Source organism: Drosophila teissieri, chromosome 2R (assembly GCF_016746235.2).
Source record: "Drosophila teissieri strain GT53w chromosome 2R, Prin_Dtei_1.1, whole genome shotgun sequence".
Classification (NCBI taxonomy): Eukaryota; Metazoa; Arthropoda; class Insecta; order Diptera; family Drosophilidae; genus Drosophila; species Drosophila teissieri.
Genome location: NC_053030.1, coordinates 13,729,540 through 13,750,985, shown reverse-complemented (window position 1 = coordinate 13,750,985; position 21,446 = coordinate 13,729,540). Strand labels below are relative to the sequence as shown.

The 21,446-nt window shown below is 44.1% G+C and overlaps 6 protein-coding genes across 18 annotated transcripts; 4 read left to right on the top strand and 2 right to left on the bottom strand.

The window, feature by feature from the left end:
• Positions 1-1,093: 1,093 nt before the first annotated feature.
• Positions 1,094-1,953, top strand: LOC122613579 (zinc finger HIT domain-containing protein 3). Its single transcript, XM_043787811.1, has 3 exons — positions 1,094-1,413; positions 1,469-1,629; positions 1,685-1,953. The coding sequence occupies exons 1-3, from the start codon at positions 1,346-1,348 to the stop codon at positions 1,885-1,887; spliced, it is 432 nt and encodes a 143-aa protein (XP_043643746.1). The 5' UTR covers positions 1,094-1,345; the 3' UTR covers positions 1,888-1,953.
• LOC122613577 lies at positions 1,928-5,614 on the bottom strand. Of its 2 annotated transcripts, none has more exons than XM_043787809.1 (2): positions 5,478-5,614; positions 1,928-3,258 (listed from the first exon to the last, which is right to left on the bottom strand). In XM_043787809.1, exons 1-2 carry the CDS (start codon positions 5,499-5,501, stop codon positions 2,062-2,064), a joined length of 1,221 nt encoding a protein of 406 aa, XP_043643744.1. In that variant the 5' UTR covers positions 5,502-5,614; the 3' UTR covers positions 1,928-2,061. The 2 variants fall into 2 exon arrangements, with proteins under 2 accessions (XP_043643744.1, XP_043643742.1); XM_043787807.1 differs by lacking the exon at positions 5,478-5,614 and adding an exon at positions 3,348-3,449.
• Positions 3,555-5,158, top strand: LOC122613578 (cyclin-dependent kinase 5 homolog). Its single transcript, XM_043787810.1, has 4 exons — positions 3,555-3,850; positions 3,919-4,106; positions 4,303-4,667; positions 4,730-5,158. Exons 1-4 carry the CDS (start codon positions 3,683-3,685, stop codon positions 4,813-4,815), a joined length of 807 nt encoding a protein of 268 aa, XP_043643745.1. The 5' UTR covers positions 3,555-3,682; the 3' UTR covers positions 4,816-5,158.
• Positions 5,615-5,623: 9 nt separating the features above from the next.
• On the top strand, positions 5,624-8,733 carry LOC122613576 (flotillin-1). 2 transcript variants are annotated; one of them, XM_043787805.1, is made up of 8 exons: positions 5,624-5,899; positions 6,186-6,261; positions 6,537-6,891; positions 7,194-7,205; positions 7,307-7,777; positions 7,835-7,978; positions 8,041-8,205; positions 8,416-8,733. In XM_043787805.1, the coding sequence occupies exons 1-8, from the start codon at positions 5,848-5,850 to the stop codon at positions 8,431-8,433; spliced, it is 1,293 nt and encodes a 430-aa protein (XP_043643740.1). In that variant the 5' UTR covers positions 5,624-5,847; the 3' UTR covers positions 8,434-8,733. The 2 variants fall into 2 exon arrangements, with proteins under 2 accessions (XP_043643740.1, XP_043643741.1); XM_043787806.1 differs by lacking the exon at positions 7,194-7,205 and having other exon boundaries at positions 5,625-5,899.
• A 324-nt stretch (positions 8,734-9,057) lies between these two features.
• Positions 9,058-12,286, top strand: LOC122612320 (solute carrier family 35 member F5). The gene is made up of 7 exons (XM_043785845.1): positions 9,058-9,277; positions 9,788-10,125; positions 10,185-10,325; positions 10,382-10,435; positions 10,496-11,105; positions 11,165-11,576; positions 11,635-12,286. Exons 2-7 carry the CDS (start codon positions 10,036-10,038, stop codon positions 11,681-11,683), a joined length of 1,356 nt encoding a protein of 451 aa, XP_043641780.1. The 5' UTR covers positions 9,058-9,277; positions 9,788-10,035; the 3' UTR covers positions 11,684-12,286.
• Positions 12,287-12,380: 94 nt separating this feature from the next.
• On the bottom strand, positions 12,381-19,683 carry LOC122612321. Of its 11 annotated transcripts, XM_043785846.1 has the most exons (5): positions 19,307-19,417; positions 19,136-19,229; positions 18,785-18,924; positions 18,665-18,728; positions 12,381-13,004 (listed from the first exon to the last, which is right to left on the bottom strand). In XM_043785846.1, the coding sequence occupies exons 1-5, from the start codon at positions 19,364-19,366 to the stop codon at positions 12,595-12,597; spliced, it is 768 nt and encodes a 255-aa protein (XP_043641781.1). In that variant the 5' UTR covers positions 19,367-19,417; the 3' UTR covers positions 12,381-12,594. The 11 variants fall into 11 exon arrangements, with proteins under 11 accessions (XP_043641781.1, XP_043641792.1, XP_043641789.1 ...); XM_043785857.1 differs by lacking the exons at positions 18,665-18,728; positions 18,785-18,924; positions 19,136-19,229; positions 19,307-19,417 and adding exons at positions 19,515-19,551; positions 19,606-19,683; XM_043785854.1 differs by lacking the exons at positions 18,665-18,728; positions 18,785-18,924 and having other exon boundaries at positions 19,307-19,413.
• Positions 19,684-21,446: the final 1,763 nt, after the last annotated feature.

Below are 21,446 nucleotides of genomic sequence, written 5' to 3'. Positions count from 1 at the left end.
ATTGCCATCTAAATGGAATTTTTCTTTTGCACTTTACTTGGATTTGCATTAGATAGAAAACTCTATATACAGAAAAGGGCATTGCAGTCTTCGGCTTGCCAATCGAGCCGTACTATTTGACTTATTTTTACTTCTGGTTAACTGTACTTGTCTTTGGAGCTGGAGCGGATCTGGACGCCTCCTTCCCGGGCAGGAGCGTTCCGTTTCAGTACGTTCCGTGTGCAGGATATGTTTACAATTTGCGGACACGCCGACCGTCATTTGATTGCTCCCCTCGCGCTTGTCGAATTCTCGGTTAATTCGCCAGGTGGCTTCAGACTGCGCATTGCCATCGCCGGAGGGGCCGAAGGGTTGGGGATTTTGGGAGGTTTTTGGGGCGAAAAAAGGGGAGGGCCATGATAAGCGTCCCCAGTTTGTTTGCTCGGAAGCCTCACGGAAGATGACGTGCCCGGGATGGCCCATAAATGAGACTGGCCAAAGCAAACAAGACCGGATACACAGGATACATACAATCAAATAAAGGCAGTCGTAACCGGAAAAGGGCAGAACGACTCTATGTCTTTCTTAATCTGACCAAACACTCCGCTAATCGTGTGGTTTTATATTCTTAGCCCTGTTGTTAATCCTTAAACGTTTTTGAATAAGTACATGTCAGAATGCTACAGCAAACAAATAATCCCAGGGAGTTAAAATGTAGATGATAGCGTATCGATTCTATAAAGTATGTGTTCATTAATGATCAGTATTATTATGATTAATGATCCACATCCAATTCAAAAACAATTAGGTTGATTACGATGCACAAAATCCCGATCTAGGAAATGGTGCCAAGATCAAGGACTCTGAAAGGGATATAAATAATCTATAAACATTTGCTTATTTCGTATTTTTATTCCAAGCATCCCAGCGTTAAATGATCAACAAGAAAAATATTTAATAGCATATGCGTTGGGCTACAATTCGAAATGATTTTTCCACGCTGAAAAATTCAAATAACAAGTAGTGGCGCCAAAAATGGGAATCATTTGATGACGAAAGCTGGAAGCTACAGAACGAACTGTCTATGCTATGGGATTCATTTCAATGTATGTATAACACACTCGTCGTACAATTCCACTAGTTTTGTTTTCTTACAAAATTATCATGCAGCCTCGCGATCTTTTACATATTTTATTCCTATTCTGTTTGCGGTTTGCAATTAACTTTTTGATTCTCTACCGCCAAAAACAAAACGCCGTTCCAGCGGACCCAAAACGGCTCGGAACCCTGGCGAGTGACAAAGGCTGGCGGGTGTAGCACCCGCACAGCTGAGTTTTATTTTGCACGCGACTTTGAATTTGACGAGATGGAAAGTTGCATTAATTGCGTGGATAACTTGCGAAAATACAAGTGCAGCAAATGCTCAGCGCCCTAGTAAGTAGTTATTCAAACAGTTCAATACGCAGATAATATATGCCACCAAATGTAGCTGCTCTGTGGCTTGTTATAGGGCACACAAAGACTCGCCCGAATGCGTGACCAGGGAATCGGAGGTGAAAAAGACTGATGTTGGCTACCAGGAGGAACCTACGCTCCATGTGCCCTTCCCCACTGACGATACAGTGGCCGCGGATAAGCTCCAGCAATTAGGTAGGTGCTCCAGTTCGTAATTTCATACTGTTCCTTCACCTAATGTTTTCCACAGAGAACTGCCAGGACCTTCGCAATTTGCTCCACAATCCACACCTGCGTTCGCTGCTCCAGCAGATTGATGTGGCCATCAATGCGCAGACGGCCATGATGGCCGCCATGCAGGAGCCTCTCTTTGTGGAGTTCGCGAATGCCTGTCTGCAGGTCGTCGAACCGATGTCGGATGCGGAGCGCGCTGAATTTGAGTTGTACTCCTGAAATAAGGTCCACAAAAACACAACTCACAGTCTGAATAAAACTAAGCCTTTATTATGTAACATAAAATGCTCCCAATCCTGTGCAGCTTCTTGGTCGGCTATGTTGAGGATATTTTTAATAACCCTAACCTTCTCCCACTACAAATTTAGTCAACTAGCTCATTGGCATTCAAACTTAATCAAAGTAAATCGAAAGTGGATCGGAGTTAAAAGTGATTTTTGGGTGCTTCATGTGCAGCTTGAAAAACTTATGTTCTCCGAGCACTCTCCACTTCATGGGGATGGCATCCTCTGCAGGGTGGCTGCGATACACGTTTAGATCCACATAAATATTAAGTGTTGTGGTACGGTTTTCCCCCAATTTCTGTGCATCGAATGTGAAATCCGTAAATGTAAAAGTGCAGTGTGATAAACCCAGGATCTGGTGCGTTTTAAGGTTTTGTATTAAGGTCTCAAACTCACGTCCGTTTACACAAACCGAGTTTTGTATATACAATTCGTTGACATTAATGCCAAAGAGCTCACACGCATGCATGCCATACTTTGCCACCTTCAGGGTCTTAATTGCCACATTTAGGCCGCGAGTTTCATCAGTAATGGATATATTCTTGTTTAACTCTATCATACTAATTGTGCTTCTCTTTGCAGATATGAGCATCTGTCTCAGATCGCCGGACCTAAGGGAACCACAAATAAATAGCTTCTTCAAGTGCGTGAGATGTTCCAGTTTCGATAGAAACCACATCATCATTTCCTCGCGGTAGCACTGCAGAAACTCTAGATTTTGAATCCCTTCCCAGGGCAGTTGAGTATTCGAGATCTGGTCAGCTTCGAAGATTCCCAGCTTGAGGGATTTTATGTTTCTGGTTTTCAGGATCTGTATCAAGTTGCTGACTTCGAATTTGCTGCAGTAGGAGACCGTGAGGTTCTCGAGAAACTCAAATTCTTCAAAGTGTTTGCCAGTGAACTTTCCATGTGGACTAAAAGTTGTCAGATTTGGAAAACTTTTGAACATTTTTGGCAAATCCGCATCATTCAACGTAAACGAATGCGTTGAGAAGCGAAAATCCTTTAGATTCGGAAAACTATAGCTTGTAAGCAGTTCGAAGTTTGATCTTTTATTCATTTTAAACCGTAGGGTACTGAGGGTTTGTTGAATACTTTCCAGGAAGAAACGCAGATCCTTGTCGCTCAGGTGCATTTCAATCAAGGATATGTGTGCAGATTTGTTATAAGATCGCCAGACATGCGGCAATAATCTCTTAAATCGAAAATGCAAGTGTTTCAGTTTTAGCTGCGTCTTCAAGTCGAGATTACTCAGAATAATAATTAGAACATCATCGGGCAGGCTTAGTAAGCCAGGCTTGTTATTCTGTAAAGAGCAAAAAAAAATGGTTTGTAAAACATTCTTATTTTTTAGTGTTTATAACAATTATAATTTATTAAAAAAAACTTCCATACTTGCATTACTGCTACCATGTTGGATTGTAGTATCATAAGTTCGATGTATTTTAATGCCGATCTATTTTAATATATTTTAGCTTATATCGGGTTTCACAGTTTTTCCAAAATTTTAAATCAGTTTTTTGAAAATGTTTCAAATGAAATCGGTTGAAGTTCGGTATTTTTGGTGGCAGCCAACTGTCAGCTGCGCTGTTGGTTAGTTACAGCGTGCTGTGAGCGGCTAACAGTGTGCTGTTGAGCGCACGAATCGCTGTTCAGCAAAAACAAACTGCAAATAGAATAATCCCCGGAGTTTTGCATCTAAACGCATAAGAATCCACATAAAAAGCAAGATGCAGAAGTACGATAAAATGGAGAAGATCGGGGAGGGCACCTATGGCACGGTGTTCAAGGGCCGCAACCGCGACACCATGGAAATAGTGGCCCTGAAACGGGTGAGACTCGACGAGGACGACGAGGGTGTGCCCAGTTCCGCCCTCCGGGAGATCTGCCTGCTGAAGGTAAGTCAGCCGGACGAGCAGGAAGTGATTGAAGTTTGGAAACCAAATCGGCACATTCCCATCCGCAGGAGCTGAAGCACAAGAACATTGTGCGCCTCATAGACGTCCTGCACTCGGACAAGAAACTCACCCTGGTCTTCGAGCACTGCGACCAGGACCTCAAGAAGTACTTTGACAGCCTCAACGGGGAGATCGACATGGCCGTCTGCCGGAGCTTTATGCTCCAGCTGCTGCGCGGACTGGCCTTCTGCCACAGGTATACCTATATATGCACATATGTACATATGTATAAGCACTGCATTAGATCGTCTCGGTGATAGTTGGAATCACCTTTATCAGTAAAGATTTGGAGTAACCTAAGCAAGGAAATCCATTGGCACCACAAGTCCACTTGTGTCCTTCTGCACCGCTGTCCATTCAGACATAACTAACGCTGCCTTATCCCATTTTAGCCACAATGTCCTGCATCGCGATCTGAAACCACAGAACCTGCTGATCAACAAAAACGGCGAACTAAAGCTGGCTGACTTTGGTCTGGCTAGAGCCTTTGGCATTCCCGTCAAGTGCTACTCCGCCGAGGTGGTGACCCTGTGGTACCGACCACCCGATGTCCTTTTTGGAGCCAAGCTTTACACGACCAGCATAGACATGTGGTCGGCTGGATGCATTTTGGCCGAACTGGCAGACGCTGGGCGACCGCTGTTCCCTGGCTCTGATGTGCTCGACCAGCTGATGAAGATCTTCCGAGTGCTGGGCACCCCCAACGAGGACTCCTGGCCAGGCGTTTCGCATCTCTCCGACTACGTGGCGCTTCCATGTAAGGCCTTCAGTGCCAATTTATTGTATGACACTAATATGGAAAGCTTGTTTGCATTACAGCCTTTCCGGCCATTACCTCGTGGAGTCAACTGGTACCTAGGCTAAACTCCAAGGGACGCGACCTGCTGCAAAAGCTGCTCATCTGACGGCCAAATCAGCGAATTAGCGCGGAGGCCGCGATGCAGCATCCTTACTTCACGGACAGCAGCTCCTCGGGCCACTGAGGTCGGAAGACTCGTTCCAAGCCACTGTTTTCACGACCTTCGATTAGACTTAAGCCCAAACCCAAGACCTTGTTCAGCAAGGCGTGTGCGCAGTCTGCACAGATCTTTTAATTATATATGTATGTCCTTGCAGTAGAGGTCGATATTAGGCTAAGATAAAATGTCCTTTATAATTTCGTTTGTTTAATTTACCAAAGCAAAAGCGGTTTGATTGATGACAATCTCTACCAATGTGACACTTAATATAGCCATTTTAGCTGCCAAATTAATCTTTATCCTTAAAACACTTATTGATTCAATGAAATCGTTTTACTTTTTAATATGTTTTTGTTGAGTATATCGTTAAGATCCAAAAAATGTTCAAATTCCCAAAGGATATACTGTTTGTGTGAGTGTGCAAGAAATGTTTAAAATCATATGGTTTCTAATTTTATGAGAGGGGCAAAAGTGTCGAAGATCTTCTGATAAAATTCGATGTGGATTCCTGAGAATTCCGCTCTTTCTGATTGACATGAGTCATTGAGTAAATTAGAATCAAAAAATTGAGATGTAACCTAGATTTTTAAACCAATAAAGACACTTACCGCAGCACTACGTCGTCGCAGCATGATGAATATCTTGAAGTGGTCGACTCAACCCACCGGCACTCAATAGGGGTTAATGCCGTTCTGCGCACTCGCGAGTTAGGAAATTGAGAACTTTACAGATTGAGAGATTCTTTCAATGTGCTACGAATTGCTAAGCGGACCGGTCGGATTTCTGAATTCTAAGCACCGGGTGGCTCGGAAATTCTTTTATACATATAATTAAACGGATAAACAAGGCTACCTGTGGATCGGATAACTCGCTATATAGTTAATAATACGAAATCTGTGCTAACTACGCTGATAAAACGAAAGCTGTTATCAGCAGCAACCGCGTTTCGGAAACAATTAACGAAAAAGTGCTGCAAAAATGACTTGGGGATTTGTGACCTGCGGACCCAATGAGGCCCTAGTTGTCTCTGGTAAATCACTCGACCTTTAAATGCTTAAAATAATGTCAAATCGATTAATTAAATGAACATAAATGAAATTGTCACACACGCACACACACACACATACACCCCACCCCGAGTGACGTCACTATCGATTTTTGTGTACCGCTAATGTTGTTGTGGGGTTAACAGGGGAAGAAGCAGACTATGCGGCAGTCCAAAGCCGTGCGTGCGCACTCGAACGGCGTGGCGGTGCTGTAATCCAAATGCTGCAATGTTTTGTAAACAAAGTGTTTTTTGTTTGTCTTCTGCGCAGGGTGCTGCTATATGAAGCCGCTTTTGGTGCCGGGAGGACGTGCATTCGTTTGGCCAGTGGGCCAGCAGGTTCAGCGGTGAGTATCAACCGGCTTAGACCAGGGGTTCCTACGAAAAGCCACAGGTTAGAAAATCGCTTAAAGGCGCGTGCATTTACATAAAATGTTATTCGAACGAAATCGGTTAAACTCAAATCTATTAAAGTGATAAGCATTTTAATTATGATAGACTGAAAAGAAACTAATACCTATTCATCAGATATATATCAGTTTATGTCTGTGGCTTGGTATGTGAATCCCTAGTCCTAAGATCACAAGTCCTCAGATGTCTAATTTCACCTAATCTTCACCAGAATTTCGTTGAACACGATGACCCTGCAGGTGGAGAGTCCTTGCGTGTACACCAGCCAAGGAGTTCCCATCTCGGTGACGGGCATTGCACAGGTTAAGGTCCAGGGTCAGAACGAGGACATGCTGCTGACCGCCTGCGAGCAGTTCTTGGGCAAATCCGAGGCAGAGATCAATCACATCGCCTTGGTCACCCTGGAGGGACATCAGCGCGCCATTATGGGTTCGATGACCGTGGAGGAGATCTACAAGGACCGCAAGAAGTTCAGCAAGCAGGTGTTTGAGGTGGCCTCCAGCGATTTGGCCAACATGGGAATAACCGTGGTTTCCTACACCATCAAGGATTTGCGCGATGAGGAGGTGCGTAGCTCCAGCCGATTAGTTCTAACCACAAGCCCCGCACAACTAACCCAATCATCAGCAGTGATGGGAATGAATTCTGTATTTTACTAGAAGCTAGTCTTGCTACAAAGATATAGTTAGTTAGTTATTTAATTCACCAAGTCGGATTTTTTTTTGTACAGCTATGTATATTCAAACTCAATTCTATTTAACTTATTTCCCATCACTGTGTACCGGCTTAAAGCCCCCTTTTTCCAAATAACCTCTTGTATATATGTGAATATATGTATTTCTTGCATGTCCACATGGATCCTCTGTAGGGCGACTCAAAGGTGCGTATGTCCGCTCAACCGCCTGAGTGTGGAATCATTGGGACACGTCCATCATATTCTGCTCGAGATACTAACGCTCCACTCTCAATTTGCTTTTTCAGGGCTACCTGAGGTCATTGGGTATGGCGCGCACGGCGGAGGTGAAGCGTGATGCGCGCATTGGCGAGGCTGAGGCCCGCGCTGAGGCGCACATTAAGGAGGCTATTGCTGAGGAGCAGCGCATGGCTGCGCGGTTCCTCAACGACACCGATATTGCCAAGGCCCAGCGCGACTTTGAGCTGAAGAAGGCCGCCTACGATGTGGAAGTGCAGACCAAGAAGGCCGAGGCCGAGATGGCCTACGAGCTGCAGGCGGCCAAGACCAAGCAGCGCATCAAGGAGGAGCAGATGCAGGTGAAGGTGATCGAGCGCACACAGGAGATTGCCGTCCAGGAGCAGGAGATCATGCGCCGCGAGCGAGAGCTGGAGGCCACCATTCGCCGACCGGCCGAGGCCGAGAAGTTCCGCATGGAGAAACTGGCCGAGGCCAACAAGCAGCGCGTGGTCATGGAGGCCGAGGCGGAGGCTGAATCGGTAAGATACCACATCTAAGTCTAGGCTTATAGACTATGATTCCATTCGTTGTAACAGATCAAGATTCGTGGTGAGGCGGAGGCTTTTGCCATTGCGGCCAAGGCTAAAGCAGAAGCCGAGCAGATGGCCATGAAGGCAGAGGCCTATCGCGAGTACCGCGAGGCTGCCATGGTGGAGATGCTCCTGGACACACTGCCAAAGGTAGGTCCTCAAGTTAAATTAAAAGAATATGTAAATAATTGCATGTTGAATCTAATTCGCAGGTGGCCGCCGAGGTGGCTGCTCCGCTGTCGCAAGCTAAGAAGATCACGATGGTGTCCAGCGGAACTGGCGATATCGGTGCTGCCAAGCTGACCGGCGAGGTTCTGTCGATCGTCAACAAAGTGCCAGAGCTGGTCAAGAACATAACCGGCGTGGACATTGCTCGGGTACGTTCCAATTCTGAATTTATCTAACTTCGGAGCTCGTCGTGGTGAAGAATGACGAGCCAATCGAAACCAAAACAAATGGCAATCAAAAGACTTTGTAGACAAGAGGACGCGGCTTTCGTTTGCTACCTTCGTTTGTTTTGAGCCTTGTTTTGCGATATTGATTCCCTGGTTTCGATTCACTTTACGTTTCCTTTCTCTTCATTTCAGTCTGTGCATGCTGGCTAAAAAAGAACCCAAAAGAATACCAAAACACACAAAATTATGTACTCTTCAAAAAGAAAAAAAAAAAAAAAAAAAAAAGAAATTACGCAATCTTGAACGATCGAATACTTCAAAACTGAAATCGAACGCATTTAAATTTCTTTATAATTAATATATTATTGAATCTTTGTGCTAACCCGACAAATTTTGCAACATGTTTTACACACACACTCAGAGAGAGGAGCAAAAATATTTTGTATTACATGTATAATGTATTTATATAAGTGTATTGCACAAAGCGTGGAATAAATATTCTTCCTTGGATCAACAAATTGAGTTTTTATTGGACATTTCCGTAGATATTAATGTATGAACATATTTGAAACATGAAATTTATGCAATATCATGTAGAAACTGCGTAAATCAAATTATTAGGGGCAAATGGTAGGTAAACATTTTTTAGTTGCTGGTTAAAATTTTAAAGACAGATATAAAGTAAGTTGAGATTTTTCAAACACCAATGGTTTTAACGGTTCTCTCCATATTGCCACTCTTTTTAATGGAATCCCATACCGCACCGCTGCCACCTTTTGATAAAACTAGAAACATCGATAGTTTCGATTGGGTGATTTTGTGCCAGCACTAATAGCAGCTCTGTCCAGCTGTGCGGATAAAAAATCATAATCAGAATATCAGTATTATAGCGCACAATACTCCCGAGAGTGTAATCTGGGAAATACCCGCTTAAGTTGAGACAAATCTTAGTGAATAAAAAACAAAGAGGCTTGTTTTCGCTGAACAAGAAACAGAACAAACATCTGCGGCACTGGAAAGGAAAAAGTTCCGCCTTCAAAAGCGGAATTAAGTGGTAAAAAACTGCATAAATTAGCAGGGCAAAACAACAGAATTAAGTGATGACCAGTGGACTTGTTGACTTTTTCAGTCTTCATATCGCTGCCTGTGCTTATTGATTTTGTTTTGAGCTTGTTATCAACAACCTGCCGCCCACTGCGCCCCTCCCCCTCTGCTCATTCGGCGAATGTATTCTTATTTACCCACCAAACAATTGGTTTTCCAAGCCACATATCTTATCAGTCAGTCCCCCTGAAATCTTGCTAATTTGTTTATACTTAACTGATCACCGCGATCGGCGATAATCCCTAATTGGATGGAGATATCTGCTGAAGCAGATGTTAATTGACGGATGGCTCTGTGAATCGTATTGTTACTACCTGGCAAAAGCGGTTCGATTCAAACGTGTTAAATAGTAATTTGCGCCTTGAATAATGCCGCACCCACTCGTCAAAAAAATCAATAAATGCAGTTCTATACGAACTCCATGCACTCACACACATTTTTCCCAATTTTTCCATTCTAGCTGAAATGACTACGTAAAGTTCCAGGTTTATCTGTCTGAAATCCAGATTTAATTCTGCTGGCAACGGACCTTTTATCACTTTCGAAAAGCAGAACGCAAAGACACCGCAAAAATGAAACTAAAACGCTGGCGGCACAAGCGTAAATAGTTATTTGCCAACAGATAACCGAAGGAGAAAGACATCCTCCAAGTGGCGGAAAAAGAAGCTAAGTTCGTTTGGAAAACATTCGAAAAACAGGCGAAAAATCATGCTAGGTCGCACACAAAGACTCCTGTTGGGCATATCAATACTGGTACTAGTCGATGTGGTTTGGGTCTCTTCCAGTGAACTGACAAAGGTGAGAATTAACCATTTCCAAGCATTTAGGTTCTGTTTTAACCTAGCTTACTTTCCTAGTTCCTGTACAATGAGGCCAACTTTGACAAGCCCTTCTTCTGCACATACTTCAAAACCTCCATGTTCAGCATTTACCTACTAGTCATCGGTATCCTGGCTCCCTGGAAAGAGTCCTGCGAACGACAAAATGGAAACTATGCTGTGAGATATTAGATAACCCATCTATAAGCCATACTAAATGATTTTACTTCCCTTAGATGATGGAGCAGAATGCCGACGACGAGAATTATTACTCCAATCAGGCGGTTTTGGTAGGCAAACATACACAAATATATCTGGAATCAGATTTTACCTATGTTCATTCCTTCTAGGGAGACCCAACCTATGTTCCCATCAGATCGCCCCATTTAGGAGCGGGAGCAGGTGCCCCAGCCAATGGCACCTCAAACTCCATATCGGGCACCGAAAGCGATGATTCCAGCGTAAGGAGTGTGCGCTTTAGCAAGATGGCCGAGGTCAGAGAGATGTCTGCCCACGAAGCCACCGATGCCTTGATGGCCAGGCTTTCGTATGCCGCCAGCTTGAGGATTAGGCGGCAGAAGACCCACCACAAGACGGCAAAGACAGCGCTACTCTTTTGCTTGCTCTGGTTTGCGGCCAATTACTTCTTTCAGTTGGCCCTGGAAATGGACGAGGCGGCCATGATAACACTGGTTAGCTCAACATCGTCATTCTTCATTATCTGCTTGGCAGCCGTGTTTCCCTCGGCAACAGGTGACAAACTGACCATCACCAAGGTGATTGCAGTGGCCATGAACATTGGCGGTGTGGTGACCATCACCATGAACGATCTCCACGATACAAAGATGACCAGAGGCGTCCTTTTGGCCCTTTTCAGCGCTTTCTTCTATGCCGCTTATCTGGTTTTCGTGAAGCGAAAAAGCGATACGGAGGAAAAGGTTGACATACCATTGTTCTTCGGTGAGTAAAATTGTTGAGTTCTGAATTTGAATGTTGCTTATCTTATGACTCCCGTTCAGGTTTTGTCGGTCTATGGAATATGTTGCTATTATGGCCAATATTCTTTATTCTCCACTTCACCAAAATAGAAACCTTTGAGCTGCCCAGCCAAGGGCAGTTTGCCCTTCTGTTTTTGAACGGATTAATTGGCACTGTGCTGTCGGAAGCCCTTTGGCTGTGGGGCTGCTTCTTGACCTCCTCACTGATTGGCACGCTGGCCATGTCGCTACAGATTCCGCTAGCCATCCTGTTTGATGTCCTGCTGAAGAACAAACCGTATTCGTCCATGTTCTACATGGGCTCGATACCCATCTTTGTGGCCCTAGTGTTCGTTTCGCTATTGATGCGAAACGACGATTCCGATCCCCTGATGAAGCTCTTTAGGATTGTGTATAGAAAAGTCTGCCGGTGCCATAAGCCAAGCATTGTTAGGTAAGTCGTGTGATCTGCCAACATGAACTATGTTTAAAAATCTATGTTTCTCACCTAGGGTCAACGATGACGAACAACAGGAGTCGCTGATAAGCAACAGCGATTAAACTAACGATCGGAGGCTTTTTGTAAAAATCGGGCTTCTACAAACTTTGAATATTGCTCATTGCAATGCAATCTAAAACTTGGCTGTTCACGAGTTCGTTTCGAATCGTTCTTAAATCTTATTGGGACAAGTCCTGCACAATTTCCCCTCGGCCCTGAATTGTATTTCTCATTTGTGCATTTTTCGTTGGATATTATGCGTTGCGAACTTACGTACAACTATTTATTATAATCTTACAAGTGTATTTATTCTCTGTAAATAGCTTTAGTCCCATGAATACCGTTTATCTATGTGATAATCTACAATGTTTTGCTGAACTCCTCCTATAATTTATTTCCTCGGTATTCACACTGCGCTTAGCTGTATAATTGTTGACTTCTCAATACAAGATGAAAATATGAAAACATATACACATATTGATAACTTATTACAATAAATATAACTTGTCTACCGTACTTAAAAAATTTCGAACGTTTTTAGCCATTCTGTGGCGGCGATGAATCATTGGCAAATCGGCTTAGATTATCTAACAACATTACCAATTTTTTTCATTCTAAAATGTTGATTACCGAATTTTTGTGTTTCATGGATTTTAATCGATTTTATATTTATTTTAGGACTTAGAATCGAAATATATATTTTAATTAATCTTAATTTAATTATTTTATTGAACTTCCCCAAAGGCAAAACGGCAATTGTTTCAATTAAATAACTCACTTTAATTTTCATCCTATGTCCTAAAAATATGTATTTACAATATGCGACTCCTAATCTCTAGAACTTAAATAGGTATGTACTCAATAAGATCACACAAGTTCATTTCTGTACTGAAAGCGCACACAAAGTGGCATCTGTGTGGCCCAGAGTGGCACGGCGAATGCTTCAGTTCCATTTCTCCATGCCTCCAACGGATCACACCGTTGTCGTTGGCAAAGGAGCAGGAGGACCCGATCCCGTGCTGAGTGGGATCTGTGCCGCGCGGGAAGTGGATGGCTCCACCGTTTCCATCGCGATGACAGTGACTCCGCCGGCGGATGGGGCATGTGGATCTGTCTCCGAGTACGGTGGAGCCGGCAGTGCCGCAATTCCAATGGGACCGGGTTCGCCGAGAGGCGATGGGGGAACAGGCAGTCCAGCCGCCGCTGCTGTGGGTGTGGTCAGGCTGCACATGCGCATCACCTCGTCGTAGCTGGGCAGATCCTTCTCATCCTTTTCCAGTTGATCGCGGATGCGGTTGGCCTCCACGCTGCCAGGCTCAATGAAGAATATGTCGCCATAGCGGTTCGCTGATGGATCCTCCGGGGCGTTGAAAGCATTTCGGTCTGCAAAAGGTTAAAGAAAAATATATAAGTAAAATGTAAAATTTATATATATAACTTATTAGCCGAATGATAAGAATCTCATTAAAGATTACTTGATTAGATCATTCGATATTTGGGTAATGTCATTTAAAGGAGAGTAGTTTTGTACACCATATAATTTAATCGGAAGTGTGTAGTTAAAGAATATACACACTTTCTAATATTTGTATATATCAGGTTATGCAGTTAACCTTATGCAAAACCTTTGTTTTTTGTTAATTGATTGAAATAGGAACACTGCCCTAAACACGACCTGATAAGCACATTTAAAGTGATCTGATTAACTGGTTTCTAAAAGGCCAATGTTGACCAGTCATATTAGCCAGGCGCTAAACACTTCTGATGACAATTTAGGTGATATTTCTCGCAGTGTGACCCCAGTCGGAATGTTCCATACCAGCTTGTATCTGGCGACGATTTCGAGTCCTTGAGTCGTGCATGCGCTTTGCCAGCTAACGAATAGATAAATCAGTTATTGGCTCCATTACTCTTGTGTCTGTTCTGAGATCAGCTCAGCTCGGCTTCCAGGGTTAACTACATACGTATATCAGCTGGGCCACCACGAATATGGCAAACACAAAGCCCAGCGCCACGCTCAGATTAGCTGTCAGACCCATTCCGCGATTCTCGAAGACTGGCCAAAAATAAAATCGCCGCAACCCAAACCGATTAGATAGGCTTGCTGCCCACTTTCGGATTGGCACACGTTACCAATTCCAATGTCGTATCGCTGACGATGTTGCTCCGGAATCCTCTGCTGACGTCGACATCGCGGCTGACAGATCTTGGCCAGAGTTTCGCTCTCCACGCGGATGTAGTAGCAGGCGAGCGGGAGCAGGCAGAAAAAGAAGAACGCCAAGGCCAAGTAGATGGCTATATGCAGGCCGAAGCCGCTGCCCCAATCCAAGGTGGGTTCGGATCCGTGCATCATGAAGACTTAGAACGACGCGGAGCAGGAATCAATGCTGAACTACAGCTGGCAACTGCGTTTTGTAGACCCTAGTATTAGCCATAGTTTGCCGTTCGGCACGCAATTGATTAGTCGCCCAAGATTAGATTGTCGGCCATGTTTGGTTGGCAATACCCCATAAATGTTACTCCATATATCAGATACACCATATACGAGTATACGGTCCGGTTTGCACACACAAACACAAACCAAAACACAAACGCAAACCAAAGGCAGTGCAACTTACGCGGCCCTAATCGGCAGCAGCTTTTCAAGATCCAAACAACGGCAAACTTAAGAGAATAAACAGAACTCGATTAGCAATCATCATCAGCAAAGGGATCTGCTGGATGTGAGGATCACCTGTAGGGCTGCATAGGCCAGGAGGCCGAGCAGCAGGAGTGTAAAGAAAGCGGCTAGGAGTTCCATTTCGCAACGAGCTCTCCAGAAGACTGACCCCCCAGAAACTGATTTGCAATATTAGCAAGGCGATGGAAATAGGCTTATCAGTCCACAAAAGTCCACAAAACAAACACTCCAGGTTTTATGGATTTATGGAAGCACTTGATCATCAAACCCACCTACACACAATCGCTGTTTGTCACAGCATATCAGTTGCTCACTTGCTCACTTGTTCAGTTGCTCAATACATATATCAAACCGTCAATACATCAAGTCAAGCCATCAAAGGCATTTCAGTGCATCAATACATACCACTACGCTGTCGTTGTTGACGTTGTCGTCGACGTCGACGTCTTACCGGGTCTTGAAAGCCCCGAGGATTGGTTCCGCAGCACTTGTTCAGAATAATCCAGAGTATAAACTTTCGGGGGAATATCAAAGAAGATCAGTGAACGATTAAGGGTCAACTAATATCCCTCGCTTAAAGTTAGGATATCAAAGCATTCGACTTGGGAATTGGAAATGGAGTATATGATTAATACTCGTAATCACATTAGCCAACAAAAGTTCGAGTTTAGGCGAGGGACAGGATGAACAAGTGTTTGTGGACAGATACCTGAAGAGCGAAATAGACCATGGGCATGATCAGGAAGAAGATGAAGAACAGCCCCACATAGAATATAAAGAAATCCATAGTGTCAATCCCCGCCAGAAAAATGAAAAACACACAATCGAATCACTTGAATGGCGAGTTAAAACTGAGAACTCTGCAGAGCGAATTTCGAGCTAATCTTATCTGGGCCAAGGAACCCATTTGATTGGCCAAGTATCTATATATATATATATATATGTATAATTAGCCTCCGATAGCCACCGAAAATAAGTCGAAATATGGCTTGTTTTGAATGAAGCGTACCATGTCTGCGTCCGCGTCTGCGACTCCTGGAATCCCTGGCCTCGCAGCACACCCAAATGCAGAATCTCAGGCAGCAGAAGGTGAGGGCACACGAGATGAAGGCCAGGAAGAAGAACACCAAGTAGGGCGGCACATTCGACATTTTGGGATCGGAGTAAACGGTATATCCACGTGGATACGCGAGCACCGGCGAGGGTATTCGCTCCATGAAAAGGCCTTAGGCCAACTGTCATATCATGGCGCGTCGCTGGCTTTTGGCCAAGACTTATCGGCGACTGGAAAGAGAGGAGCACGGATCGGGAGCGGCGGACAGGTGTGTCAAGGGCCATGTGATAAGCGCTCGGCGCACAAAGTCCGATAAGATACGCCGCCCACTCTCGCTGTCTCACTCTGGCGTCCTATTACCTGTGTGCGAGCTGTAAAAGTATCTGTATCTGACAGATATGCGCATAATTGCGCTTCGGATAATGTCAGCCGGGCACGTGAGCTGCGAAAGTCGCGAAACTAATTAAGGAAGCGAAATGTCACATAATATCAAAAGTTCTAGATAATAGTTCTATAAGCACTGGCAAAATATTATACGGATCGTTTGGGAATTTCTTTAATAAGCACTTGTAATTTTCTTGCAGTGCACAAACTAGTCTGATTAACAAACTTTCTGTTATTTAATAGATTCGAGTAGATAAGATTTAATTAAAACTTTATCTGTAGCTTGTATACATAAAAAAAACTTTCAAATATCTTCCCCCAAGTAAAAAACGAAATTAAAACGATATTTTTTGCTAAGATAGTTTAAGGAAATGGAGGAATGGAAAATTTAAAATAAAATATATATTTGTTACCTTTTCTATTACAATTAAGTCTAAAAATCTCGTATTCTTCTTAAATTTCGTATTCCTAACAAATAACACTAAATAAACTATTTAAGTATTCTCTTTTTGTCTGTAGATAATAACCAAAAAGCTTCTTTCTCATGTCTTACAACGCAGTATTGAAGATAAACATTCTAAAGCATTGACGGTAGCCATGCGTAAAGCTGTGAACATATCACAATTTGTAATTAATTCATAGCGATTCATTTGTAGCCAGACAAAGGAACACAATTTAAAGGGCGGAAGAACATTTGCGCCAGCAATGTGAATGCCACAAATCACTGCGGACCACCTGAGCTGCTCACCTGGTGTCCAACTGAGGCGACTACTCAATCCCGGCGACGAGGGACACGAGGAAACGAATCTGCTCAAGGGCGGGCTAACTGGCAGTCTCCTTCGGCGCTTCTGGGCCACACATCTCTGCAAGTATCTGGCGGATTGACTCCCATTCTCACTCACATTGGTGGCAACCGTTTAGGCCAAGAACTCACACTGATGGAAAAGTACAAGATCAGCAGGAAGAAGAGCAGCAGGACCCCAAACTCACACCAGCGAAACTGATCGCCCATTTTGCGGACTACGGATATGCGGGTATCTACGAGTATCTATATGGACGAGCTGCGACCGTACATCTGAATAAATTAGCGCTACTGTCGAACATTTCGATTCCAACCGAACAAGCGAACCCATCGATAAGGGAGGCCAGAAAGATAACCTTATCGGGAAGCGCGGGTGACTCATGGCTGCTCACCTGTGCTTAGGGTCACTCCTGACTGATCGATTCTATAGCTCTGCAGCACCCTTCCCGGCTGTCGGCTTGGTGGATTCTCCCCAGGACCAGGACCTCCACCTGGACCACGCCCACTGGTGGTGGCTGGTCGAGGAGTCTTCTGCGTGGCGCACAGACAACAGGCCTAAAAGGTCAATGTGGTATCGTTGAGGTCGGGCAGAGCTTTCGGTTTTGTGATAAATCACATGACAAACTTACTCGAATCAGTATGGATACGATTGAGATTATGAGGAACCAGCCAATCATCATAAAGGCGTAATAAGGCATTATCAAACTGAGAACTTAATGCCGGAAGTCCAGAACAGACAACACCACCACACCAACCGATCTACAACCGATTTACCACCGTTCGCCGCGCACAAGAAACCTTGCTGAAATGGCAAAGGCAACGCCACTCATCGCTAACAGCCTAATCACCAAACAAAACCAAATAGCAAACCCCACCCTTATCAATCGACATACGATATTGCGATTAAAACTAGGCATACACCAGCACTCCCAACGCAATCGTGCTGAACTGGCGGACTTACGCACCTGGGGATACGCCCCCTGCCGAAATGCTCTCGGTATCGTATACCCCGGAGTTGATGTTCTTTCTGCTCTTGTAGCACAGCTGTTGGGAGAGAGATGGTGATTAAAGTCGTGAACTACCCATCAAAACCAGGAATATAACTCTACATTAGAGCTTACTTTGCTGTTAAACTGCTTTTCAAAAGAAGAAATGTTCATTATAAGATTATTTATCAATCCTCAAAATCAGTCACGGAAAAACCAGAGATATGAGTTTGTGAATTCCAACCACATGGCAAACGCTTACGCACCTTGAGATAAATTAATCTCTACATGGGAATCCCCTACTACATATTATTCCTCACACTGTAGCACAACTAAATAACAAAAACTAATCCTAATTAATTGGAATGCCTTTGAAAATCAGATATATACCCCACAGAAAAAGGGCAAAGGTCAGAAAAATGTTCTCTAAGAAAGCTTCATATTCTTTAAATCCAAAGTGTACTCTGTAGTTTCTGAAGGATATTAAGGTTATATTCCTGATTTCGAGAGTGCAGACTCACACCAAACACCAAGAAGAAAATAAGCGAAATGTACAATGTGTCGATCGCTTCCATTTCTCCAGAGTAGCAAGAGTCGAGTCGACGATGGATTAAGTAAGACTGTTGGTATTTTCCAGGTAACGACGTAGAATACGGTTCAAGTTGTTGGCCCATATCTTAGAGAACCCCCATCGAATAACAAGCATTATCTTATCGGCAGAGCTTTTGCAGCTTTTTTGCAAAGTTATATAGCATGAAAAGCCTGGATCTTACCTTCCATGGCCAGGCGCAACATCATCTCATGGCGCAAAAGTCGGGCATATACCCGCATATTCCAGTCGTCGATCTTCATCTTGATGAACAGATAGCACTCCTTGGGATTGGGGTGATTTGACTTAATAAGTATCTAATCAACGTTGAGGTTTCAACCTACCCGAGCGACTAGCAATACGACAACGAGCACGACAAATCCAAAGAATCCAAATCCAAAGACCCCTGCATACATTGGACCCAATTTACGACCCAGTTTACAATTTTTGACTACCTAGCTGGTGATTTTGATCAAACAAGAATAGCTGCTCACATAGTAATTTCGACGATTTGACTAATAGAAGCGGAGTTACTTGGATAAACTCACCAGATTCCTGCCTATATTGCAGGCAGCAGACGCACTTCCACTTGTGATTGGGACAGATGTAGGCCTAGATAAATGTGGAATTAGGCACTGTTCTCGCGGAGGATAACCAGCCACACTCACCCTGATCAGAATAAGGAATATCAGAATGAAGGATATGAAGTAATACACCTCGACGAGATCCATTGCGAACCGAGTCTGGGAAATGTGTGGCAACAAATGAACCGAGGACCACGGGAACACGAAATTAAGACCCGGGAAAACTGTGATAAAGCTATTTCGATAAACAGAGATAAAGTGGGCGTTGCATCAACCTGACAGCTTGGGTAATTCGGCTGGGTTATCAGATAAGCAAATCAGAGCTAATTATAGCCAGAGGCAGTAAACCTGGCATGTGCGACCAGTTACGAGTTAGTTATCAACTGTTTCTCTAAGCCTATTTGCATGCTCTATGGAGCTGTAGCTCCCGCTCACCATTTCGTGTGTCGGCGCTCCTCTCCGTTCTGACCCTGTAATCTCTGCCCGCCTGGCCAGCCCTCTTGGCCTTGTTGTAGGCATTCGTAAGGAACTTTGGGTAACGGAAACGGGAAACGGGAAACGGAAATCCTGTAGTGCTTACTTCTGGTTCGAGTGTTAGCTACTCACGACTATTATGAGAATGATGACCAGCAGCACCACGGAAAACGAACTGAGCCCTGCACCCATGACTTTGGCACTCCTCGCGACACAAGTGCTTTATGACAACTGACTAGCTATCGAAACCCGCCGATTTCGGAGCCCCATCTCGATTTGCCATTATCCATATCTTATCATCGTATTACCGCTTTTCGTAACGCCATCGAAGCACACTTACCTCTGCGGGATCGCCTTCTTGCTGCCGTACAAGCAACCTGTAATCGAAATTCGTATTCCAGCTACCGAAGTAATCTCGCCATTCAACTCACCTTGATGATAATACTTGTGGCTAGGAAGAGGAACATCATGGTGAAGAAAAGGGTTGCCGTCATCTTGTCCCAATTCTGTGCCAATTTTGATGAATGCGGAAAGCCAACTGAAAGCACATTCTGCAGGTCGTACTCCAGTACTCCTCCGCGGAGTACTCCAGTTTCCCAATGGAACCTAGTCACACTGCCTAATCAGGCTGCCTGAATAAATTACCGATTAATGCTTATCGGTCAAAATAATAATAATAATAGTAATACTCGTAATATGTTAAGGCCGATCTGGCAGTGCCCTACTGCAATACATTTTAATACTTTAAATAATATTCTAATATTTGTTTAATTTTATCTAAAGGACTGCTTCGTGGTCTTACAAATTACTACATATATACATAAAACGGTTTCAAATCCTTTGTTTAATTTCGAAGCCCTGGTACTGATATCAAAGTAAGATATTTCTAAGAATTTAGAGTCAGATTAGGCGTAATGCCTTTTAGAACCGAGGAATAGGAACCCCATAAAACGGAATTTCTTTCTCCCAGAGCTGCAATACAGTCACTACGATTGCGGGACCTTGAAATAGAGTAGAAGCAATCGAGTGAATTACCTACTAACACGATGGAACGCAGATAACCAGAGTGGTGAAATAGGTTTGTTGTCCCGAACCCACCCACTTGGCGTGCAAAATCGGAGCTCACCCACCAAAACTGAAGTGCCGAACCCTCGCAGCGAAAAACATAGTCATGATCTCTGTATACCCTTGCATTGTACTCGACTGGTCAGCGCACAACAATTTCGATTTTCAAGTTCACAGCAGCAAAGATACCCAAAAAAAATGAAGAAAAAACCAAAAAAAAAAAACCCAACTGGCAACTGCGACTGACCCATTTAATAAATCGGAGGCAATTAAAGCGAACGCTCGGGTAATTATAGGGCGCTCGGAGCCGAAAACAAACAGACTTTGCTGAATTGTGATAATTAATAGTTGGCCTGGGAGTGTCCGAGTGGCGGAGGGTAGATCTTGCCCTCGGACACACTCGGACATAACCGTAAGACTCCCAGCTGCACCCAACACAATAACACAATGGAAATGGTAACAAAATTGCGAATTTAATTTTGTGTGCTCGTTTTAATTTTATCTCGCGTCTGCACTTCAAGTATTTTATTGTTACAAATCGCCAACGGAACGAGCGAGTTTACGTAAAGTTAACAAAAAAAACGCTACTCGATGCCTTGAACCGAAATTAATGAGCCCGCTAGCCCCGAATCAGTTCCAAATCGGAGTAGAGTGTTAGGCACCCATCACCCACCATGCTCCACCATCCCCCATCCAAATACCTGGGTAGACCATGCCCACTGGCAGCCTCCCAAGTCCAAGAGCGCGTCAGCATTTCTTTTGTGGCGCTCCGTGGGACCGCCAGTGCAGCCAGCCATGCCCAATTGGTCGGTCCGTGGCGGAGGAGCTCATCCATCGGAGCTGGCGTCCACCTCCACCGGCCATCAGGTGGCTGCTCCATGGGCACGCTTCATGCTTCAAGTGCGCAACAATTGGACAAAAGCGGATTTGGCGCTTGGCTGTTGGGTTTTTTATCAATCCCCATTTACAATGGTGGTTCCTTTGTTACCACTCGATGGCTGAGGCTGGCGTGGATTGGTAATTTGTTAGCGGAGGCATTGCAATTGATTTCGATTGAATTACGCACCAGCTTGGACACTCGAAAGCCAAATATGTTCATTTCGAACTTCGAGTCTGGTGGTAAGGTTGTTTCGTTTTGATTGATTTACCTGCGCGCAGTTTCTCATTAATGTGAATATTGCAGCTCTTTCTTTATTTTTCGTGTGGT